The following is a 20,820-nucleotide window of genomic DNA, read 5'->3' as shown; positions in this document are numbered from 1 at the left end:
GCAGACACATCTCTAGAACAACTGTTAAGAGGAGACTGTGTGAATCAGGCCTTCATGGTAAAATAGCTGCTAGGAAACCACTGCTGAGGACAGGCAACAAGCAGAAGAGACTTGTTTGGACTAAAGAACACAAGGAATGGACATTAGACCAGTGGAAATCTGTGCTTTGGTCTGATGAGTCCAAGTTTGAGATCTTTGGTTCCAACCACCGTGTCTTTGTGCAGCGCAGAAGAGGTGAACGGATGGACTCTACATGCCTGGTTCCCACCGTGAAGCATGGAGGAGGAGGTGTGATGGTGTGGGGGTGCTTTGCTGGTGACACTGTTGGGGATTTATTCAAAATTGAAGGCATACTGAACCAGCATGGCTACCACAGCATCTTGGAGCGGCATGCTATTCCATCCGGTTTACGTTTAGTTGGACCATCATTTATTTTTCAACAGGACAATGACCCCAAACACACCTCCAGGCTGTGTAAGGGCTATTTGACCAAGAAGGAGAGTGATGGGGTGCTGCGCCAGATGACCTGGCCTCCACAGTCACCGGACCTGAACCCAATTGAGATGGTTTGCGGTGAGCTGGACTGCAGAGTGAAGGTAAAAGGGCTAACAAGTGCTAAGCATCTCTGGGAACTCCTTCAAGACAGTTGGAAAACCATTTCAGGTGACTACCTCTTGAAGCTCATCAATAGAATGCCAAGAGTGTGCGGAGCAGTAATCAAAGCAAAAGGTGGCTACTTTGAAGAAACTAAAATATAAGACATATTTTCAGTTGTTTCAAACTTTTTTGTTCAGTATATAATTCCACATGTGTTAATTCATAGTTTTGATGCATTCAGTGTGAAGCTACAATATTCATAGTCATGAAGGGAAAAGTCTACAGTTAGAATATAACTACTGTAAAGACTATTATTGGGTGCCAATTAAACCCTGTTCTTGTGTAAACACAAACCAGTAAGAAAAGATGACCGGATAAAGGTCCGGATGCAGAGTTATGTGACACATTGCTGTGATGGCATGATGTTGGCCAGTAGGTGTCAGTACAAATCAGTCTAGAAGTGCATGAAGCGACATTTGCGTCCATTAGGGGCAGTGTAGCACTTGGTAGTTTGCAGAGTGCTGGAAACTCAGTAGACAAAGAAAATGTGGGCAAAAAGGCGGAAGCTAAAACTAGCGTTTCCGTGACAACAACAGATGCATTGACTACAGAGTTGTTCCACTTTATACACTTCAGCTGTTTTGGTAGAACATTTTCATATTCTGTCGTTCTCTGAATTTAAGTTCAGTCCACTGACTTGTTTCTGTCCAGCAGCTTCTCGAAGCAGAAGGTTCCGAAGCGGGAAATTTGAAATGTGGTCGCTGAGACCAAACTTGCTTTGACAGTAAAACTAATTCATTAAGGCGAAATAGCTGAGGTGCTGCCTGCATGTTGTCTCCGACTCCTTCAGACCCAACTGCTCTCAGTCCGGGTCGGTCATCCTGCTCCTCGGACACCGGGGATATTTTAATCCGCTCCACCCGCATCGTTCTCCCGGACGGCAGGCAGGAAGCTGCTGAGATAATCCAACCCGTTCAAATAACAGTCCAAAAGCTGCGGGACCCTCAGCCCGTCCAGCCCAATCGGATCAAGGAAAAACAGAGGCTACAGAAAGCCAGGCATAAACCGGAGGTTGTTGACCCAAAGCGGACAGCAGCGGATTCCCAAATCGGTAAGAAATCAACAGACTCGGAACCAGTCTGGCTCTGATCTCATTTTTAACTTTATGATGTCAATAATTTTATTGGAAACATTTCAATCTTGCATTCCCTGGTGGAAACAGAGGCTGGGGACTCGGGGTTAGACTCTTTCATCACCCAGGATGGTCACCGAGGTGGTTAAAAAGCTCTGTGGTGGCAAGGCTTCGGGGGTGGATGAGATCCGCCCTTAGTACTGTCCGGGCCACCGAGCCCTGCTGGCGGTCAGACGCCTCGGAGCCCCTCCGGTCCTTTGGAACCCCGGAAACAGTCACCTCTCTATCTAAAGACTCTTAAAGGAACGACTCTCAACCAGTTTCTAACGTTTAGCTCTTTTTAATGTAAGTTAAGGCAGAGGAATGATTACAGAGATCAGCGCTGAGGCTCCCGTCTCAGATCGTCGCCGTCTGTTAGAGGATGACGAAGAGCCTCGATAGAAAGTCACATGTAGTTTTATATCTGGTTCTCCAATGCAATGGATGTTCCCTCCCTCAGTGCTTATCAGTAGACTGTGTCACCATTGTGGTGTCTATCTGGTAGGTTGTGTAGTAGCGGGTGTCCATCCTTAATCTAAGTGTGCTGCTGTTTTCTAATCAACCCAGTTATACCAGCTGCTCCACTATCAAACCCAGTGCCCCAGCTTCATGTCATTTATGACAAACCCTGGGCGATTTATCCTTGTACTGTATGTCTATGAGCTTCTTATTCTATTGTAACAGAAGGGAAACATTAGAACTTATACTTTACTTCACTATGGAAAAACAGCTATAAGCATATTAATAAAGGTTATTCCTAACAGTACCTCTAGTCTCTGGATATTGTGGGGCTGTCATGGTTGACACGCGTGGCGGTTGGGGACAGTGCCTCTGGACTGGCATACTGGAGTGGTGGTCCCCCTACATAAGAAGGGTGACTGGAGGGTGTGTTCCAACTACAGGGGGATCACACTCCTCAGCCTCCCTGGTAAGGCCTACGCCAGGGTATTGGAGAGGAGAATTCGGCCGATAGTCGAACCTCAGCTTCAGGAGGAGCAGTGTGGTTTTCGTCCCGGCCGTGGAACACTGGACCAGCTCTATACCCTCTACAGGGTACTCGCCGGTTCACATGTGTTTTGTGGACCTGGAGAAAGCATTCGACTGTGTCCCTCGTGATGCTCTGTGGGGGTTGCTCCAGGAGTATGGAATCGGGGGCCCTTTATTAGGGGCCATCCGGTCTCTGTACGAGCGGAGCAGGAGTTTGGTCCGCATTGCCGGCACTAAGTCAGACCTGTTCCCGGTGCATGTTGGACTCCGGCAGGGCTGCCCTTTGTCACCGGTCCTGTTCATAACTTTTATGGACAGGATTTCTAGACGCAGCCAAGGGCCGGAGGGGGTCTGGTATGGGGACCAGTGGATTTCGTCTCTTCTTTTTGCAGATGACGTGGTCCTGCTGGCCCCCTCTAGCCAAAACCTACAGCATGCACTCTGGCGGTTCGCAGCCGAGTGTGAAGTGGCCGGGATGAAGATCAGCTCCTTCAAGTCCGAGGCCATGGTTCTCGACTGGGAAAGGGTGGCTTGTCCTCTTCAGGTTGGAGGAGAGTTCCTGCCTCGAGTGGAGAAGTTCAAGTATCTTGGGGTATTGTTCACGAGTGAGGGAAGAATGGAGCGGGAGATCGACAACTGGATCGGTGCGCGTGCCGCAGTAATGGAGGCGCTGTGCCAGCAGTCAAAGCAGATGTTTCAGAAAGTTGTTGCTGACACCAGACTGGACCAGCTTTTTTAATACAGTCTTGTTGAGATGAAAATAAGGCTTTTTTCCAGGTTTCTGGGTACAATACTCCTTATTTGGGGTCTATGTGTGATGTAAACTTTAAGCAGAAAGACAAACATATTTTTTGATCATTTGTATATTTATGGCAACTCATCATTAACGCAACATTGGACAAAAACATCTTGATTGTCCCCAAGACCTTTGTTTGTATTTTGTGACAAGACAAAAGTGTACCTTTTTTAAGGTGTGTGTCCCATTAAATCTGGTCTAAACCAAACACAGCATTTCAGTTTAGCTCCTTTGGGTCCAGGAAGCTTGCTATATTTGACCAACCACAAGTTCTGCTCTGTAGGAGAAAATCCTGAAAGAGAATCAGTTTATGACCTCAAGCTCCTGCAGCAGCCATAACAATTGATCCAGAACAGACAAAGTAGGGAGGTAAAGCAAAGCTAAAATAAATCAGTAAAGGGTGAATACAAATCACAACACTGTAAATTATTACTTCTTGACATTGAAAGAGAAGCCTAATGGACATTGTTTTCAAAAGACCTTTGGAATGTTGTAAAGACACTGGTCAAATGCCCACAGGAAGTGTCTCTGAGAAAATGGTGACATGTTACTTACAGGACCCCTGCTTCCATCATCCTCCTCAGGTCAGGAGCTTCAGACGTCATGCTACAAGGGTGGAGGACGGGGAGTTGTGCTGGGAGCTCTGAGACAACGGTAAGAAGACGACTCATGCTGAAAATCAGTTTATATACTGAGCTTTGCAAAACCCCATCAAAGAAACTTTAGAACTCTCTTTTGCTTTATTTGTGAGGGTTTTTCCTTTGTGATAAATGCATTGTAGTGACAGCCCAATGTTACAGTTTGGTCATTTTTATGATGTAAGGCTGGTGATCGCAGATTTATCTCCCATCTGTCCCTCTGCTCAGTTGTCAGATCACCCACCACAAGAGGGAGGTCAGCGTACAGCTGCTGGAACCAAGGCTGCCTCCAAACACCTCAAACCATCAGAACACCCCTGATCTGAGAGCTGATGCTGCAGCGGGTGTCTCGGAGGGTCAGACAGAAGTGTCATCTGGTTGTCTGGGAGACATCAGCAAAACAGCAGCTGCTGCTGCAGCTGCTGCTGTTGCTGCAACTGCCCCTCTCATCAAGGTAGTTACCTGGGCTGCATGGAAAACATGAAAACTACTTTTTATCACTGATCACTATAATTATTTCGATCATCCCACATTTTTCCAAATCTTGTCTTTCTATTTGGTCACTAAGGTCTCTATCAGGTGTATGCATAAAATACAGTGACAATCCAACTGACCAAGTATATTATTGGTGAGCAGAGTTTGAATGCAAGGCGTCTGGAATAATATAGTCTACTAAATATTGCACCGAAGCAATCCTTTGTATTTGGGATTTTACAAACACTGAAATTGATGGCTATGGTGATGGAATATAGTATGCAGCTCTGGTAGTTAATGTTAAATTGACTCCAGTTGACAAAAAGAACATCTCAATATGATACTGATTATTCAATGTATTTTAGAATCTTCTCACTTAAATAATGAAATAAAAATGAAAGCAACAAAAGCAAAATTAAACCCTAAAACACAAACATTGATTTAACATGCTCTGTTTTAGCTTCTCTCTTAACCATTGATATAAGAGCGCAGACTAAACCACTTTTCTTCCCTGTTTTCCAGGGATGTAGGACTTTTATTTCCATGCCAACAGTCCTAGGGTAACTAGGGTAGAAGCCAAACACATAAACACATCATACAGATAAAGCTTGACTGGTCATTTCCATCTCATTTGACAACTTTTCCCTCCTCTTAAATTTGACTCCTAATAGTTTGCACTGATGAGGTGAGATTTGAAGTTCTCCTCTGTATACGTCCAGCTTAGTCACATCACATTAGATAGACTCTATTACCATTATCTGTTTTAAACTTTGTGGTTTTCAGAGAGGAGAAGATTTCTGAAAGGATAAGAACTGACCGGAAGCAGAGGTCCATGTCTGAGACAAACTAAAATATTAAAAGCATGTACTGAGAAGTGTTGATTAATTTCAAAGGTTTGCTGAGTTCTAGTAGAAAACGAAAAGCAACAAGATAAAAGGGAAGATAGTTTCATACAAGGTTTCATTAAAATCCAATTAAAATGACCATAACTCCTTATATGATCATGAATCATTTTTTAGACCCTGCCATCCTTATATAGTGGGAAGAACAAGTATTTGATACACTGGTGATTGTGCAGGTTTTCCCACTTGCAAAGCACGTAGAAGTCTTTCATTTTTATCATAGGTTCTCTTCAACTGTGAGTGATGGAATGGCTCACAAGTTGCTTTGTACAACTGTTTGGGCCTTTCTTAATCAGAGTTTGGATGCTGTGTGACAGATTGACCAGATCTTCATGTATTGCTGTTCAGTATTTCCAAAAATGTCTACTTTGGTCAGTCTAAACAACATAGTTCCAGTGTCAAACTGCTTGTCATTTGACATAGACAGAAGAGGCTTTCTCTTGGTAACACTTTCATACAAATTCCACTTGTTCAGACTGTTTCTAATTGTCCTGTCAGGAATGTTAACCCCTAACCTGCTAACTGAGGTCTGTAGAGTCTGAGATGGAGCTCTTGGGTGTTTTGTCATTCTTGGAGCTCTGACATTTAGCTGGGTTGTCCACACCTGGGAAGACTGGCAGCTGTCTGAAATGTTTTCCATTTCTTAATCATTTTTAACCCTTCAGAGAGATGGACTGAAAATAGTTAAGAGTTGGTCTTAAAATCTTTCCCAGATTGATGGTCAGCAACATATTATTGAAGGCTGCTGATGTGTTTCCTCCTTGGAACTGTATTTACACATTCACTATATTACCAAAAGTGTTTTTCTGTCTACTTTTACATGTACATAAACTTTATTGACTTCCTATTCCTAATCTTTAAGGTCCAATTTGTTGATAGACCCGTGGGTCTATCCGTGTGTAAACCTGTTGTAGGAGTGTGTTCATAATTAGATGAGAATACCAGAACTGCAGCCTCCACTAATTCATCCCAGAGGTGTTCAGGAAGGTTGAGGTCAGGACTGTGCAGGCCAGTCTAGTTCCACAACAAACTTTATACACCTGCAGCCATGGCAGTGATTGGAACACTGAAATTCCTTGATTTGGGAATATAGTGTCCCTGTATGTTTGAGTTCAGTAAAGTGCCAAAATTCCTGCTTTCCTACAGATGATCACCTCCGATCAGTTAAACAGCACACTTAATTGGCAGCGCCTGGTCTTTATCTCTATATACAACCATGTAAAAAAAAAATCAGGTCATCCCATTAAATTTTCAGTTCTTTATTAAGGAGTATTTACTTATGGAAGTCTAGTCTTTATTTATCTTTGTAAAGAAAGTGAATACATTTTACTTAAAGAACGAAATAATCTTTGGTTTGCTTATTAAAAAGAAGATATAAACAAATTATGTTTTCTACGTGAGGAAAAAGTTAGGACACCCTACCCCTTAATATTTAGTTCCACCCCCTTTGACTGAAATACCTACAGTGAGAGATTTTTTTTGTTGCCGTCTCTCAGCTCTGACATCAGTCTGAGTAACTAACTCCTCACTTTGAGATGTGAGATGTCTGAGGGATTTCCTGCATGTTCAGCCGTTTAAAGTCCCTTTACAGCATCTCATTGGGATGAGCCAGACTGAGCATGTTGCTAGTTCTTCTGAACCCCCTCCTCTCATGTCCCATACAGTGTAACGGCTGATTTCAGATTCTTTAGAGAACCTCCTTAAATCCATTTCCAGACTCAGAAGCTGCTACAATCTTCTTTCTAAAGGCCTCAGACAGATCTTTGGATCTCACCATGGTGTTCACACTCCCTTCAACAGTCAGGAGTATTAAGCTAAATGTCTGAAGATCAAACAGGACAAACCTTCTTCAGAATGCTGAATAATACGTCTTTGTGTAATGTTAGCCAGTTTAATTAGAAAAAAACCTAATTTATTCCTCAACAAAAAATGTATTTTATAGTTTTTTTTCCTTCAGTCTTTATTGTTTGTTTATATTAATTCAATCTTTTAGTATTGGTAAAATTTACATTTAATATCCACATGTTCAGATATGTTATAAAAGCATACAGGCTGTTGCAGTTTCTTTGAATGTTTTTTTTTTTTGTCTGATTTTTTTTGGGGGTTATTGGGTGTGGACTCTGGGGATGGGTAATGTCACATTATTTATGGAATACCTGGAAATAATACCTCATAATAATTCATTTTTCTTTGATAATAATAATTAATTCATGTTTGCAAACCCCAAAAACTGATGGTGTAGTGGGAACAGTTGCTCTTAAAAGTTGTACACCAACTATCTGTTCTTTACAAGCATGAATAAAGGATTTGTTCATGTTTTGAAACATGATTGGAATGTTATGTTCTGTTCTGGAGCACCATTCTCCTGCTATTGGTGGAGTAATTAGCCTATTTAAGGATGGCTACGTTTTATTTTAGAGTAATATACTGGTGTTTGTGAGACACTAGGCTGTGCTGGAATATAGCCTAGAACTGTGGTGAATTGCAGTGTCTTTCATTGTTACTTCATCTACACCACTCACAAAACGTTAGGGATATTCGGCTTTCGGGTGAAATTTCACGATGAACCTATAATACACAATAACCTTTACAGGTGATCTTAATGTGACCTTCTATAAGCCTTTGAATGTACATGTCCAACTGTTCAATGTTTCAGTACTTTTTGTACAACTTCCTGTTCTCCAACAAGGAGCTTAATGTCAAAGTTCACAGCAAGTGTTTGATCCATGAAATCGACCAATAAACATCCTGGTTCAGAGGTGATATTTAAACAGTCCTCCTCATCATGATGTTCACTTCCTGACTTCATGAGACCAAGACATGCTTCAAACAGGATGTTCTCAGACAGAAATGGCCACTGAGCTTAGAGGGTCACATAGTGTCATCAACAGGTTGGCAGAGAGACTGGAAGAGTCACAGAAAGGGATGGAAGTAGAAATCCTTTAGCCACATCATACACTTAAGACCGCTTCATTGTGAACATTTCCCTGTGGAATCAAATGATGAACGGCACTCGACTACAGGCACATTTAAGGGAGGTGAGAGACACCTAAGTGTCATTTCAGACCATTAGAAATAATTTACATGAGAGTGGTCTGCGTACTCGACAACCTGCAAGGGTCATCATGCTGCACGGACCAGGGAGCATTTACGCTGGACGAGGGACCAGAGGGCCTCAGCTCTGTTGTCTGATGAAAGCTGATTCACGTTGAGCGGAAATGGTGGCTGCCAACGATGTTGGAGACATCAAAGAGAGCTCTATGCATCTGCCACTGTTACCACCCGGCCAGCCTTTGGTGGTGGTGGTGTTACAGTGTGGGCAGGTGTGTCTAGTCAATACAGAACAGCCCTACACTGAGTGACTGGTACAGTGACAAGCCCATTAATCCAGTCACTGTGGCCCTGCATAAACAACACCGGCCTCATTTCTTCATGGACAACAATACTCCAGCTCTTCAAGGTAGCATCATTAGGAAACAGCTGCTGGAGACTGGGGTTCCTGGAATGGAGTGACCTGCTCTTTCTCCAGACCTGAACCCCATAGAAAACCTATGAGATCAGCTGAGTCTCCGTCTAGAGGCTCGTAACTCTGTATCTCAGAACCTCAATGACTTGACGGGCCGTCCTTCAAGAACAGTGAGATACCATGACTCAGCAGACAATAAGTCGACTTGTGAACAGCATGATACGTTATTGTCAAGCTGGCATTGATACTCAAGTTCACATGACACGTTATTGAGACATTGACATTTTTTGTAGTGGTCTACCCACCATTGTTGTTGGGTTTTGTTTCAATATATAGTTTGAGATGAGGAAATTACCAATGAAAGCTTCTACTTAAATGTCTTGCTTCTATTATATATCACTGTAGCGTGAACTTTTTATGTCTTTCATAAATTTCGCCCATTAGCCAAATATATTATTATAAATACCAGAGAATATAGGGAAAAATTATGAAGTCTGCACATCTCCAAGGGGTTTTAACATTTTGTTAAACCAATAAAGACGCAGGCTTAAAGGGGTCATATGCTTTAAAATCCCTCCATTTCACACTTAAATCATTAGGATGTGGTCTATATAAAGTAGAGCTGCAATGCTTTGGTCTGAACTCCTTGTTATTCTCTTTTCCCTGTCCTGAGGTGCGTCTGGGAGCAACTTGTTTTGGTGCCGTCTCTTTAAATGTTACTGAGGCACTTCACAGCCCACCCCTCTTCAGGTCAAAGAGAATTACACTTTAACCGTTAGGATATTTTTGTAGTTTGATAACAATTACCTAGCTGCACAGAAACAAGACCAAAATGGCAGAAAACAATAAAATAATGATGTAATAATAATGTTCAAAACACTCAATCTGGCTCTGTCCTTAAGGAGCTAAAAGTAGTACACAGCACTAAGCAGAAGGGACCATGCTACTGCTATCAGTAGAATGGTCAACAATGGCCAGGACGTCATATTAACACACAATAAATTCATGTCTAAAATAAAATTTGCTGTCATTTTATTTATTTGCTATTTGTTTCCATAGACAGAAGGAAGTGACCCCTTAATCAGCTGTAGTCGTTCAGCAAAACCTTCTTGATACTGGTGGAAGTTGCTGAAGAACTCATCCTTGAAGTTGTGGAATAGGAATTTCTCCACTGATGTGGGAACATTTACATGAAAAATAAAATTTAATCAGGTATTTTGAGGTTCTGATTCTGGGGGACGGTGCAATGAACTTTGTGGGTTAAGACACCCGACAACCGAACCGAACGTATCCTCTTTTAGCGTAGGTATACTTGAGCTTGGACTACAAAATCATAGCGAGAAATAAATATGGCAATACGCGACATTGTTCAGCCAGAAGTCCAGGACCTTATTTAGCTGTTCCGGAGCAAATTCTGTGACGTAACAGTTGGAAAAACTTAACAGATGATAGAGAAGACTGAACGGACTGAAAGATATGACCCAAACAGAATATAAAGATATCTGCATCACCTGGAGAGACTAAAATTTACTTTTCTGCTCTCCTACAGACTCCGGGTTACACAACAAAATCTAGTAAAAGGCTACAAAAGTGGATTTTGAATATGTGGATATGTCCCCTTTAATTGTCATGTTGTTCATCTGAAGTTATTTCTATCTTATTCTACTAGGACTAGATAATCACATTATTTTGTGATATGTTAAACCTTAGAATTGAAAGAGGCTTGATTATATTTTATCACAACTCTCCGTCCTGAAGAACACGTGTTCATACCTGTTTTTGTTTCTTTGTGTGTTTCTGTGTTAAGGCCCAATCAGACATAGAAGCTCGAATGTCTCAGTTATCTGACGGCATCCAGAAGATGCTGCATACCAACAGGTACACAAACTGTACAACCTCAAATTTCAGTGTGGGATTATATTTGATAAACTAACACAAAGAAGGGCATAATTGTGATGTAGAAGGAGAATGATACATGGTTTTAAAGGAAGACATCTACTCTGACCAGCTTCCCTTTCCCAGATTTGGAAAAGCATCCCCAGAGCAAGATGCTTTCACCATGTTTCACCATGAGGGTGCTATGCTCAGGGTGATGTGGTAAACTACAGAGGAGGCTTCTTATGGTATTTCAGCATAAGTTTACTTTTTGCAACTCTTCCATGAAGGCCATATTTGTGGAGGGCAAGTCTAATAGCTTCTATCTGAGCGGTGGATCTCTGCAGCTTCTCCAGAGTTTCCATGGGCCTTTGTCTGTCGGCTGATTAATGTTCTCCTTGCCCAGCCTGTCAGCTTAGGTGGACATCCATCGCTTGGTCAGTCTGCAGTTGGTCCATCCTCTCTCCATGTTCAGATGGTGGATTGAACAAGGCTCTGTGAGACGTTTAAAGCTTGTTATATTCTAACCTAACCCTGCTTTAAACTTCTCCACAACTTTCTCCTTGACCTGTCTGCTGTGTTCCTTGGTCTTCATGATGCTCTTTGTTCTCTAATGTTCTCTAACAAACCTCTAAGGCCAGAAAGAAAACAGTTGATATAAACTCAGATTAAATTACGCACAGGTGGACTCTGGTTACTAGTAGGTGACATTTAAAGGCAATTGGTTGCACTCTTATTTAGGGATATCAGAGAAAGGGGGTCTAAATAGATATGCTGATTTTTATTTTTATGAAAGCTTCAAAAATCATATCTCCTTTGCCTTCTATTTCACAGTCATTCCATACTCTGTGTTGGTTTATCACATAACATTCCAATAAAATATATTATTATAGAAGGTTTTAACCCAACAAAATGTGAAAAGTTAAAGGGTTTGAATACTTTTGCGATGCACTGTATGTGTGCTGATAAATCCTGTTAACTGTTTTGTGTTTAGCTACAAGTTGTAAGTAGGTGTAACAAGAACAGCTGAAAACCCCTGAATAAATACAGGTTAGGTAAAGCAGAAAAGGGAATGAGGGTTGTCATTATATTTTATTAACATTTAGTAACTGCGTTTTGCCTGAAGAGGGCAGTAAAATAGCTTAACACAAAAAAGATATTTCTGTTGTTGCCTGAACAACAATGAAGTCATTTTTTTACAGGTTTTAACATTTGTTTGAAAAATAATTGAATAGAAAAAGTAATAAATCACTCAAATGTTAAAGATAAATTCTTGTCTCTTGGATCATAAGTGGTGGATTGTTTTGTGAACAAGCTGCTATGTTTTCACTTTTACTGAAGCAAACTGGTTGTGACACTTTTGTGACCTGACTGTCTGCTTTGATATAAGGGAGGGTGACAGCAGGGGGCAGGGCCTGAGTCAACAAACACTGCATCACCTGGAGACACTGCAGAGTCAGCAGCTGCAGCTGCAGGTAAATTCACTCACCTGCTCAGATGCTGCTGCATCCTTCCTACAGCCTCTGACTGATTATTGTTTCTCCTCTCGTTCAATCAGAGCCAGCTGCTGGAGTCAGCTATCAAAATAGTGAGGGGTCATGATTCAGTAACTTCAGACTCAAAAGCTGCAGGTCAGTCAGCCCAACCACACATCTAATAGCAGAAAGCTACTGATACACACAATCACACCCAAAAACTTCATCTCATTCATATTTGTGTGTTGAACTTTCTCCAACCATAGCTAGGTTTATAGCTGTTTCTGGTTTCCATTTTCATGATGACAATAAGAAAGAGTGAATGAAAATAGGTAAAACTTGCACTCACAGTTTTATGTTAATTTGAAGTGTTTCTCTCACTTAGAAAGGTAGGATGTGCATTAAAAGCTTACAAAAGCTTCAAAAATGGTGCCTGAACTGGGAAAGATTTTAGATTTTAGAATAGTGTGTGTTATTAGGCTTTCTGGTCTGAACCTAAATTACTTCAATAGAGCATTGACAACCAGGAGGTCATAGAAAACCCCTAAAGCTCTGCAGACCTCACTCCCTCAGTTAAGGTCATAGTTCATGATTCAACAACAAGAAAGGGTGACTGGGCAGAAATAGCCTCCATGGGAGAGCTCCAAGGCTAAACCAATGTTGAGCGAAAAGAACGCAAAGTCCATCTCGCATTTACTAAAATCCATGTTGATGATCTCGTTGGACTTCTGGGAAAATATTCTGTAGAATATTCTTTTTGGCAGGTGTTAGTCCCATTACATCTAGCGTAAAACTAGCACAGCATTTCAGGAAGAGAGCGCTATACTGCCTGTCAAATGTGGTGGTGGTAGTGTGATGGTTTGGTGCTGTTTTGCAGTTTGAAAACCTTGCCGACTTGCTTTTATTAATGGATTGGTGAATTCTGATCTCTAGTGGAAAATCCTGACAAAGACCCTGCACCCATCAGTTTGTTACCTTCAGCTCAAGCACAATTAGGCTACGAAGCAGGGCAATGATCCATAGCATGCCAGCAAGTCCACTTCTGATTTGGTTAAGAGAAAAGGTTTTGGAGTGGCCTAGTCAAAGTCCAACTAAGATTCTGTAGTGGCCTCAAACAGTTTCTTCATACTCAAAAATCCTCCATTATGGCTGAATTAAAACATTTCTATAGATACTTAAGCAAGCCATGGAATGAATACTGGATATTGAATGAAACCATGGATATAGTTCAGGAGAGACAAACCATGCTCAACAGTGCATGAATCTTACAAATACATTTTTATTGTTTTAATTACCTTTACTCCAAATCTGACATATGTCTCTGAACATTAAAAGGACAAAAACAAAATCAAACCAAACAAAAAGCAAAAAACGTAATGTTATGCATATAACTTCTCTTCCCTGAAGGAGAGTAACAAAGTACAACAAATGAGTATGGGATATCATGCCCTGCGTGTCCTGGCTGAAGCCACCTCTAATCACGCCTCCTAGGCAAATGATGTGATGACGACAGGTGACAGGCCCTGCCTGCACTATATACCTGTCCTTCATTGCCATCATTATTCAGTTCGATAGCCGCTATTCACTGAGCCCAGCTGAGCAGCGGGGCAGCCATGTGTTGTACTTCGTTACTCTCCTTCAGGGAACAGAAGTTATATGCATAACTTTACGTTCCCTTTCAGTCGATTCACTCAGTACAATACGAGTATGGAACATATATAAACGCCCCGCAGAACAGCCATCAAACCTGGGTCATGCACTGCATACTAGTGCAGCACTTCAGACCCAGCAGAAAGAAATGAGTGAGCCACAGAAGGGGTTGTCACATCCAAACGATAAAACTTGTGTGCGGCGAAGACCAGCTGGCTGCACCACAAATGTCACTCATAGGTACCCCTCTAAATAGAGCCCAGGAGGTTGTTACGCCCCTGGTGGAGTGAGCCCTCACACCATGGGGCATTTGTAGACACCTGCTGCTGTAAGCTAGAGAAATAGCCTCCACAATCCAGTGGGAGAGCCTTTGTCTGGACATAGCTTTCCCCCTTGCTGGGTTAGCAATACACACAAACAGTTGATCAAACAACCTCACAGCCTGTGTACGGTCAATGTAACTGCGCAGTGGACGTAAAGGGCACAGGAAGCGTAACCTCCTTTGTTCCTCAGATGCAAAAGGAGGTTGACAAAAACTAGAAAGCTCCATAGTCATGGAGCTATCGTCCAAAGGTATAACCTTAGGAAGATAAGCTGCATTAAGTCGCAAGGTGACATTGGAACCATCAGGTGAAAAGTGTATGCAGGTGGGATTTACAGACAAAGCATGGAGGTCCCTAACCCGCTTTGCAGTTGTCAGAGCAAGGAGCAGAGCAACCTTATATGAAAGGAACTTCATATCCACTGACTCCAAAGGTTCAAATGGAGGGTCACAAAGAGCTTCTAGTACCAATGTGGAATCCCAGGAAGGAAAACTGGGTTTTAATCACAGGTCTGAGTCTACGAACCCCCTTTAAGAAGCGTACAGCCAGAGGATAAGCATCTGGTGTGACTCGATTAAAACCAATATGGCAGGCAGAAACCCTAACTTAAGTAGACCTTTATTGTGGAAAAGGAAAGACCGTCATCCAGCAGTTCCTGCAAAAACATTAAAACGTCTACCACTGAGTGCTGAAATGGAACAATGTGCTTGTCCTCACACAACTGCTCAAAAGCTTGCCATTTGTAAGGGTATAAGCCTCTAGTGGGGGATGCTCTTGCATTCTGGATTGTTGCCACCACAGCAGGGGGGAGGCCTTTGGCTAATAAGCTGGACCTCTCCGCAGGTAGGCATGCAGCTTCCACAGCTCCGGGTGTGGATAAAATTTCTCCCCCCCCCTGCCTGAGTGAGGAGATCACGGCACACAGGGAGTTCCCAGGGCTAGGCTGCCAGCAGGCTGATTATATCGGCCTACCAGTCGGGTGCTACCAAAATTAGGGACAGACCCTGTTTGCGGACCGTCTCCAGTACAAGTAGTTGCATTTAGTAGCTCCAGGAAGTTTATGTGTAGTTTGGATAGAACTGGTGTCCAAACCCCCCTCACCGCCATGCCATCGCACAGCCCGCTCAGGGAGTCATCCGTGGATACCACCTTGCAAAAGGTTACTCTCCCTATTGGCGAACCTCAGCACAACTGGTTCCTGCCAAGGGTGGAGAGCCAACATACATGCAGTGGTTGTCGTTAGCTTACTGCTGCGGTGACCCCATGCACCCAACCGGTGAGAGCGGGTCCACCGCTGGACCCGGCTCATCTTCAGTTGACCAGACAGTGCAGCTGTCGCCTGCTCTCTGGAACTGTCTATTAAAGCCCAGTCGTCCAGATAAGTTAAAATGCGGGCGCCTATTTCTCTCAGAGGTGCTAGCGCTGCCTCCGCACATTTTGTAAAGGTGCGATGCACTAGAGACAGACCAAAAGGCAGTACGAGGTAAGCCCTGCCCTCGAAGGGGAATCTCAGAAACTGCCTGTGGTCCGTCCGGGTGTATCGCTACGTGAAAGTAAGCGTCTGTCAGGTCGATCGTTGCGAACCAATCACCCGGGCTGATAGCACTCAGAAGCTGCATGAGTGTTAACATTTTGAACTTGTATGTTCAAAGGTATTTGTTCAGAACTCTCAAGTCCAGGATTGGACGAAGCCCTCCCTTTTTCGGAACAACGATATAACGGCTGTACCAACCTCTGTTCGTCTCCGTACGAATAGCTCCTTTTGCCAACAGCGTATTTATTTCCTCTCTCAGAACCTCTGCTGCTTTGGCCATTACTGCCGTGTTTACCACACCAATAAAACGGGGTGGTTTCTGGCGAAACTGTATCTGTAACCCATAGTAACGGGTCCTCTTCACCCAAGGTTGGAGTGCGCATGCGTGCCATCTGTGGAGACGTAGAAAAATATTCAATGCACCCAAACTGGGGGTTTTTAGTGCAAATGTGTTTGTGGGGAAATTGTGCTTGGGAGACTGTCGTGGGGAAATGGAAATGCAGCGCTTCTTGGGACTGGGATCCCAAACAACACCAGCAAAACATCTTTTGGACGGCAGCTGCCGAAAACTGGCAAACATGTCTCCCTTCTGCTGAGACCCCTGGATCTTGAGTCCCACAGCTACGAGACTGTCTTCTTCTTCCGGGACGTCGAGTCCCTCTGGAGCCCCGGAGGAGGACCTCTGCTCCAGGCCGTCTTTCGGAGAGCTTGGCTGTGGTTCTGTGGCTGTGCCGTCTCAGGGCTCAAGTTCACTAGATGCATCAGCCTCTGGGGGTGGTGGTACAGCCGGTTTGCGAGTGCCCGAGCTGAATTTGGGTCTCACATCACGTCTGGGGGTGATACAGTGCAGCCCTTCAATCTGCTTTTTTCTCAGCTCGAATTTTGTATGTATGGCGTCGAGAGTTGGCCCAAACAACCCGTCGGCAACCACCGGTTCATCCAGGTAGACTGCTCTGTCCCTACCCGGGACGTCAGAGAGCGTCAGCCACAGGTGCCTTTGTGCAACCACTGTTGACGCCATCCCTCTGCCCAGGGAGAGCGCTGCACAGCGGGATACACGGAGGATGTTGTCAGCGGTAATCCTCACCTCATTCAAGAATGGCATCAGAGGGCTCTCCAGCTGTGTTTGGATTCCAAGCTCCACCAAGTGCATAGCTTTGAATGTCTGCTGAATGGTAATGGATCTCAGGGAACGAGCAGTGGTCGCTTGAGCTCTGTTTTTTTCCAGTTGAGCAGCGGAGAACCTACAGTGCTTGGACAGAAGCGATGTTGGACCACCCACACTGTGATTTTGGGATGGGGCCAGATACACTGCCAAAGACGGTTCCATAGGCAGAATATTCACCATTCCGGCTTTTTCGGCGCCTTTCAAGTCCAGATACTGTCCATAACCCGACACCGTGACGTGGGTGGACAGTGACATTTTCCACGAAGACGTCAACTCCAAAACAAAGTCTGGGAACATTGATAGACAGTGCTTGACTGCGGCCGGCTCCGAGGGGAGATAAAACCTGGCGTATTGCGATGGCTTCTCCGCAGGAGGTGGGGAGGGCGATTCCACGTCCAGGGTATTAGTTGCACGACGGTAAAGGAAGAAAAAAGATGTGTCGCCTGGGTCTGCTAGCGCAGGAGCGGCAGCCTGACCCGGCGGCAGAGACTCTGCCATGAGGAGAGTCGGACAGGCCATGAACGTCCAAACTGATGTCCAGCACGTCCTCCCTAAAGGGGCTCTAGTTGAAGCTGAGACCGGGCACCTTCATTATCCCATAAAGATACTGCATATGATCTGCCCAGCTGGAAGCGGGGACTCCGACCGAAAAGCCGTCCTCGGACGAAACCAGGTTTCCCGACTCGAAGAGTAGTGGATCTCGCTGTGAGACAGCAACCTCTCCCAGCACCTTTTTCGAGGAATTTAACCTGTCTCTCCAGGGTCGAGCGACGAAGCTGGCGAGAGAACGCACATGCTTCGGGCTACACCAACACTCTGCGAGCCTGACCAATCAAGAGACAAACGTAACAAGCCTCATGCTGGTCCTTTTCATGAAGCCGCATCCCTGTAGACAGGGATGAATAGACGACTTCTGCTTTGCTTGTGTTGGCTTTGTGCTCATCCCGAACCACGAAAGCCAGACTGAACTGCTTGAAATTAGCGCTTCGCAGGCAGACACGCTTACCAGCAGGTAGCAGTGACTAACTCCAACAAAAGCAACTAATTCCAAGTAACCTTTCTGAAAAAAACACAGAGCTAACCGACAGCAGCTAGTTAGCCTGACTCAAAGAGGTGCTCTCAACAAGGTGAAGAGCGTAAGAACTGAGTAATGACAGCGATGGCAGACAGGTATATAGTGAAGGCGTGGCCTATCACCTGTCGTCATCACGTCATTTGCCTAGGAGGTGTGATTAGAGGTGGCTTCAGCCAGGACATGCAGAGCGTGATATCCCATACTCATGTGTTGTACTGAGTGAATCCACGGAAAGACAACTAATACTTTATGTGTATATAGTCATGTTTCTGGTCAGAAAGGCCTCTTCCTCCAGTGTCTTTTCTGTATCAGATGAATCTTTCCACGTAGTCCATACAAAACTATGCTTCGTCTGTGTGGTCTTAAAAGACGCAATCAGCAAGTGGCATAAGTGTTTCCCTTCCTTCAGCTGTGATGATATTTATGATGCAGCAAAATACAGAAGTTCATGTGTTTGTTGAGGCATTTTCAACAAATCCAGCAAAGGATAGAGATCGTGTTGCTTCAGGAGGTTGTTGGTAATATTGAGCTATTTAGAAATTGAATGCATACCCTGCACCAAGGCAAGGCCTAATTAAAAAAAATGTTTACTACGTTTATTTTACTGGATCTGTCTGGAAAAGCTGGGATATTGAAGACAAAAATGACAGAATGGGAGGAATGTCTTTTGCATTTACAGTTATCCACAAAAATGTTGTCTTCTGTCCTCCACCAGCCAAAGTGTGGGACCAGAAGCCAAGCTCATCAGGAACTGGAGGGACTGCTATAACACCTGCTGTCATCCAGAGGGATGCAGTCACCATGGAAACATGGCACCGTGACTTCAGGCCAGAGCAAACCAGGTAAAATTGGATGAGCTTGCAGGAGGGTATCTTGTTTCTTTTGCGGCAATGTAAAAAAATGTCTTCAGTTCAATTTCACGTGGATGACAGCAGATCATCTAGGAGTTATAGAGAGGCAGTTTCCTGCAGCTGGAAAACAGCCAGACTCGATGAAGAAAAAAACAAAGAAGCACTGGTGGATAGTTGGACATCCCCACCACCAAGACTAAAGGGATGGTTAACAGTTCCCAGAGCCAGTGTTGACTCTAAGCAAGCTTTGTATATGAAGTCTTCTTCTTTGTGGCTGCGTGGACTTTTTTTTTGGTGCCTCAAATGTTCCAAACATCCATGTTGGGTTCAATGGCCGTTCTGATATGACTATAGATGTCGTAATAAAGGAATTCTGGGTTCTTCATGTATTTGGATTTCTAAACTGTTGATGACGTTTCCTGCCCTCCATCCTCCTCCTCCTCTGCTTCATCTGTTTATGTAGATCGGATAGTCCTTCACTGCTGGTTTTACCTTCCATACATAGAATACATGTGGCTGCCTCTGTGCTGGCTATAAGGTTGGGATAGGCAATTATGGTATTGTTTACTATTATCTGCAAAAAGATGTTCGTGATAAGATTTTAGATTTATTGTGACTATGAAAAACTCTAACTAACAATGTTTGGACCCCCCAAAACATACAGCATGGTTGAAATAGTTACATTTGGTCTTTGAACTATTGTTTTTTATTGTTAGTTCAATGAGAGCAATAACTACAAATATACATATTAAAATATGATTGGTGCTGATTAACTGTATAAAACTGAAGTAATTTAAATGTTAATGCAGAACATTTATTTTTAGAACTGTATTGTGCTAATGAGGCTTTGACTGTATGTAGTGACATGTATTACCAAATACACTATAAAGATAGTTTATATAGGTTTCATCAATTTTATTGTTATAGGAATAAACATCACAAAATGTTGTGATAAGTGCAAAAGCTGTTTGGCCCATCTCTACTCAAAGGTATATTTAGTATATTCAACTGAAAAAGACTTTGTTAATCCCAAAGGGAAATTAAATGTTGTTGTTGCTCATATTATGCAGGTTTCTTCAAAGAGCCGTTGTAGATGCTGATGGCTGTGGGCAGAAAGGATCTCCTGTAACGGTCTGTCTTACAGCAGATCTGGAGAAGCCTCTGACTGAAGACACTCTGTTGTTGTAGGACAGCCTCGTGAAGAGGATGCTCAGGGTTTCCATAATGTTCTTCATTTTATGAAACATCCTCCTTTGCACAATGATCTCCAGAAGTTCTAGAGGAGTCCCGAAAACAGAGCCAACCTTCTTTATCAGCTTGTTGAGCTTTTTTAAGTCCCTTGCAGAAGAGATCACACTCTCCACAACAGACTTATAGAAGATATGCAGCATCTTGCTGCAAACACTGCATGACCTACGCTTCCTCAAGAAGTAGTCTGTCTGTCTTCTAGACGGCTTCACAGTTGCATCTCCACTCTAGTCTGTTGTCCAGGTGAACAACAAGATATTTCTACTCCTCCACCACCTCCACTTCTTCTCCCATGATAGAAATAGTTTTTGACTTATTCCTGTTTCTCTTTAAATCTACAATCATCTCCTTTGTTTTAGTCACGTTCAAAATGAGATGATTGTTTCCACACCATGCCACAAAATGGTCCACCACCTTCCTGTACTCAGCTTCTTGTCCATCTCTGATCCACCCCACGACTGCAGAATCATCCGAGTATTTCTGCAGATGACAGGAGTCTGTCTTGTACTGGAAGTCTGAGGTGCACAGAGTAAAAAGGAATGGTGAGAGTACAGTCCACTGTGGTTCTCCTGTGCTGCTGACTACCTGGT

At 43.5% G+C, this 20,820-nt stretch overlaps 1 protein-coding gene across 2 annotated transcripts in view; it reads left to right on the top strand.

Annotated features, from left to right (window-relative positions):
- Positions 1-1,144: 1,144 nt before the first annotated feature.
- Positions 1,145-20,820, top strand: part of kiaa0586 (KIAA0586 ortholog) — a 64,585-nt gene continuing 44,909 nt past the window's right edge. Inside the window, exons 1-7 of one of the 2 annotated variants that reach the window (XM_047345003.1) lie at positions 1,145-1,708; positions 4,136-4,205; positions 4,418-4,643; positions 10,839-10,909; positions 12,297-12,381; positions 12,465-12,537; positions 18,847-18,973. In XM_047345003.1, coding sequence (XP_047200959.1) covers positions 1,426-1,708; positions 4,136-4,205; positions 4,418-4,643; positions 10,839-10,909; positions 12,297-12,381; positions 12,465-12,537; positions 18,847-18,973 — 935 coding nt within the window. In that variant the 5' untranslated portion in view covers positions 1,145-1,425. Of the gene's footprint in view, positions 1,709-4,108; positions 4,206-4,417; positions 4,644-10,838; positions 10,910-12,296; positions 12,382-12,464; positions 12,538-18,846; positions 18,974-20,820 lie in introns of both variants that reach the window. The other variant, XM_047345002.1, reaches the window with a different exon arrangement.

This window comes from Girardinichthys multiradiatus, chromosome 19 (genome assembly GCF_021462225.1).
Source record: "Girardinichthys multiradiatus isolate DD_20200921_A chromosome 19, DD_fGirMul_XY1, whole genome shotgun sequence".
NCBI classification, from domain to species: Eukaryota; Metazoa; Chordata; class Actinopteri; order Cyprinodontiformes; family Goodeidae; genus Girardinichthys; species Girardinichthys multiradiatus.
This window is presented reverse-complemented; position numbering and strand designations above follow the sequence as displayed.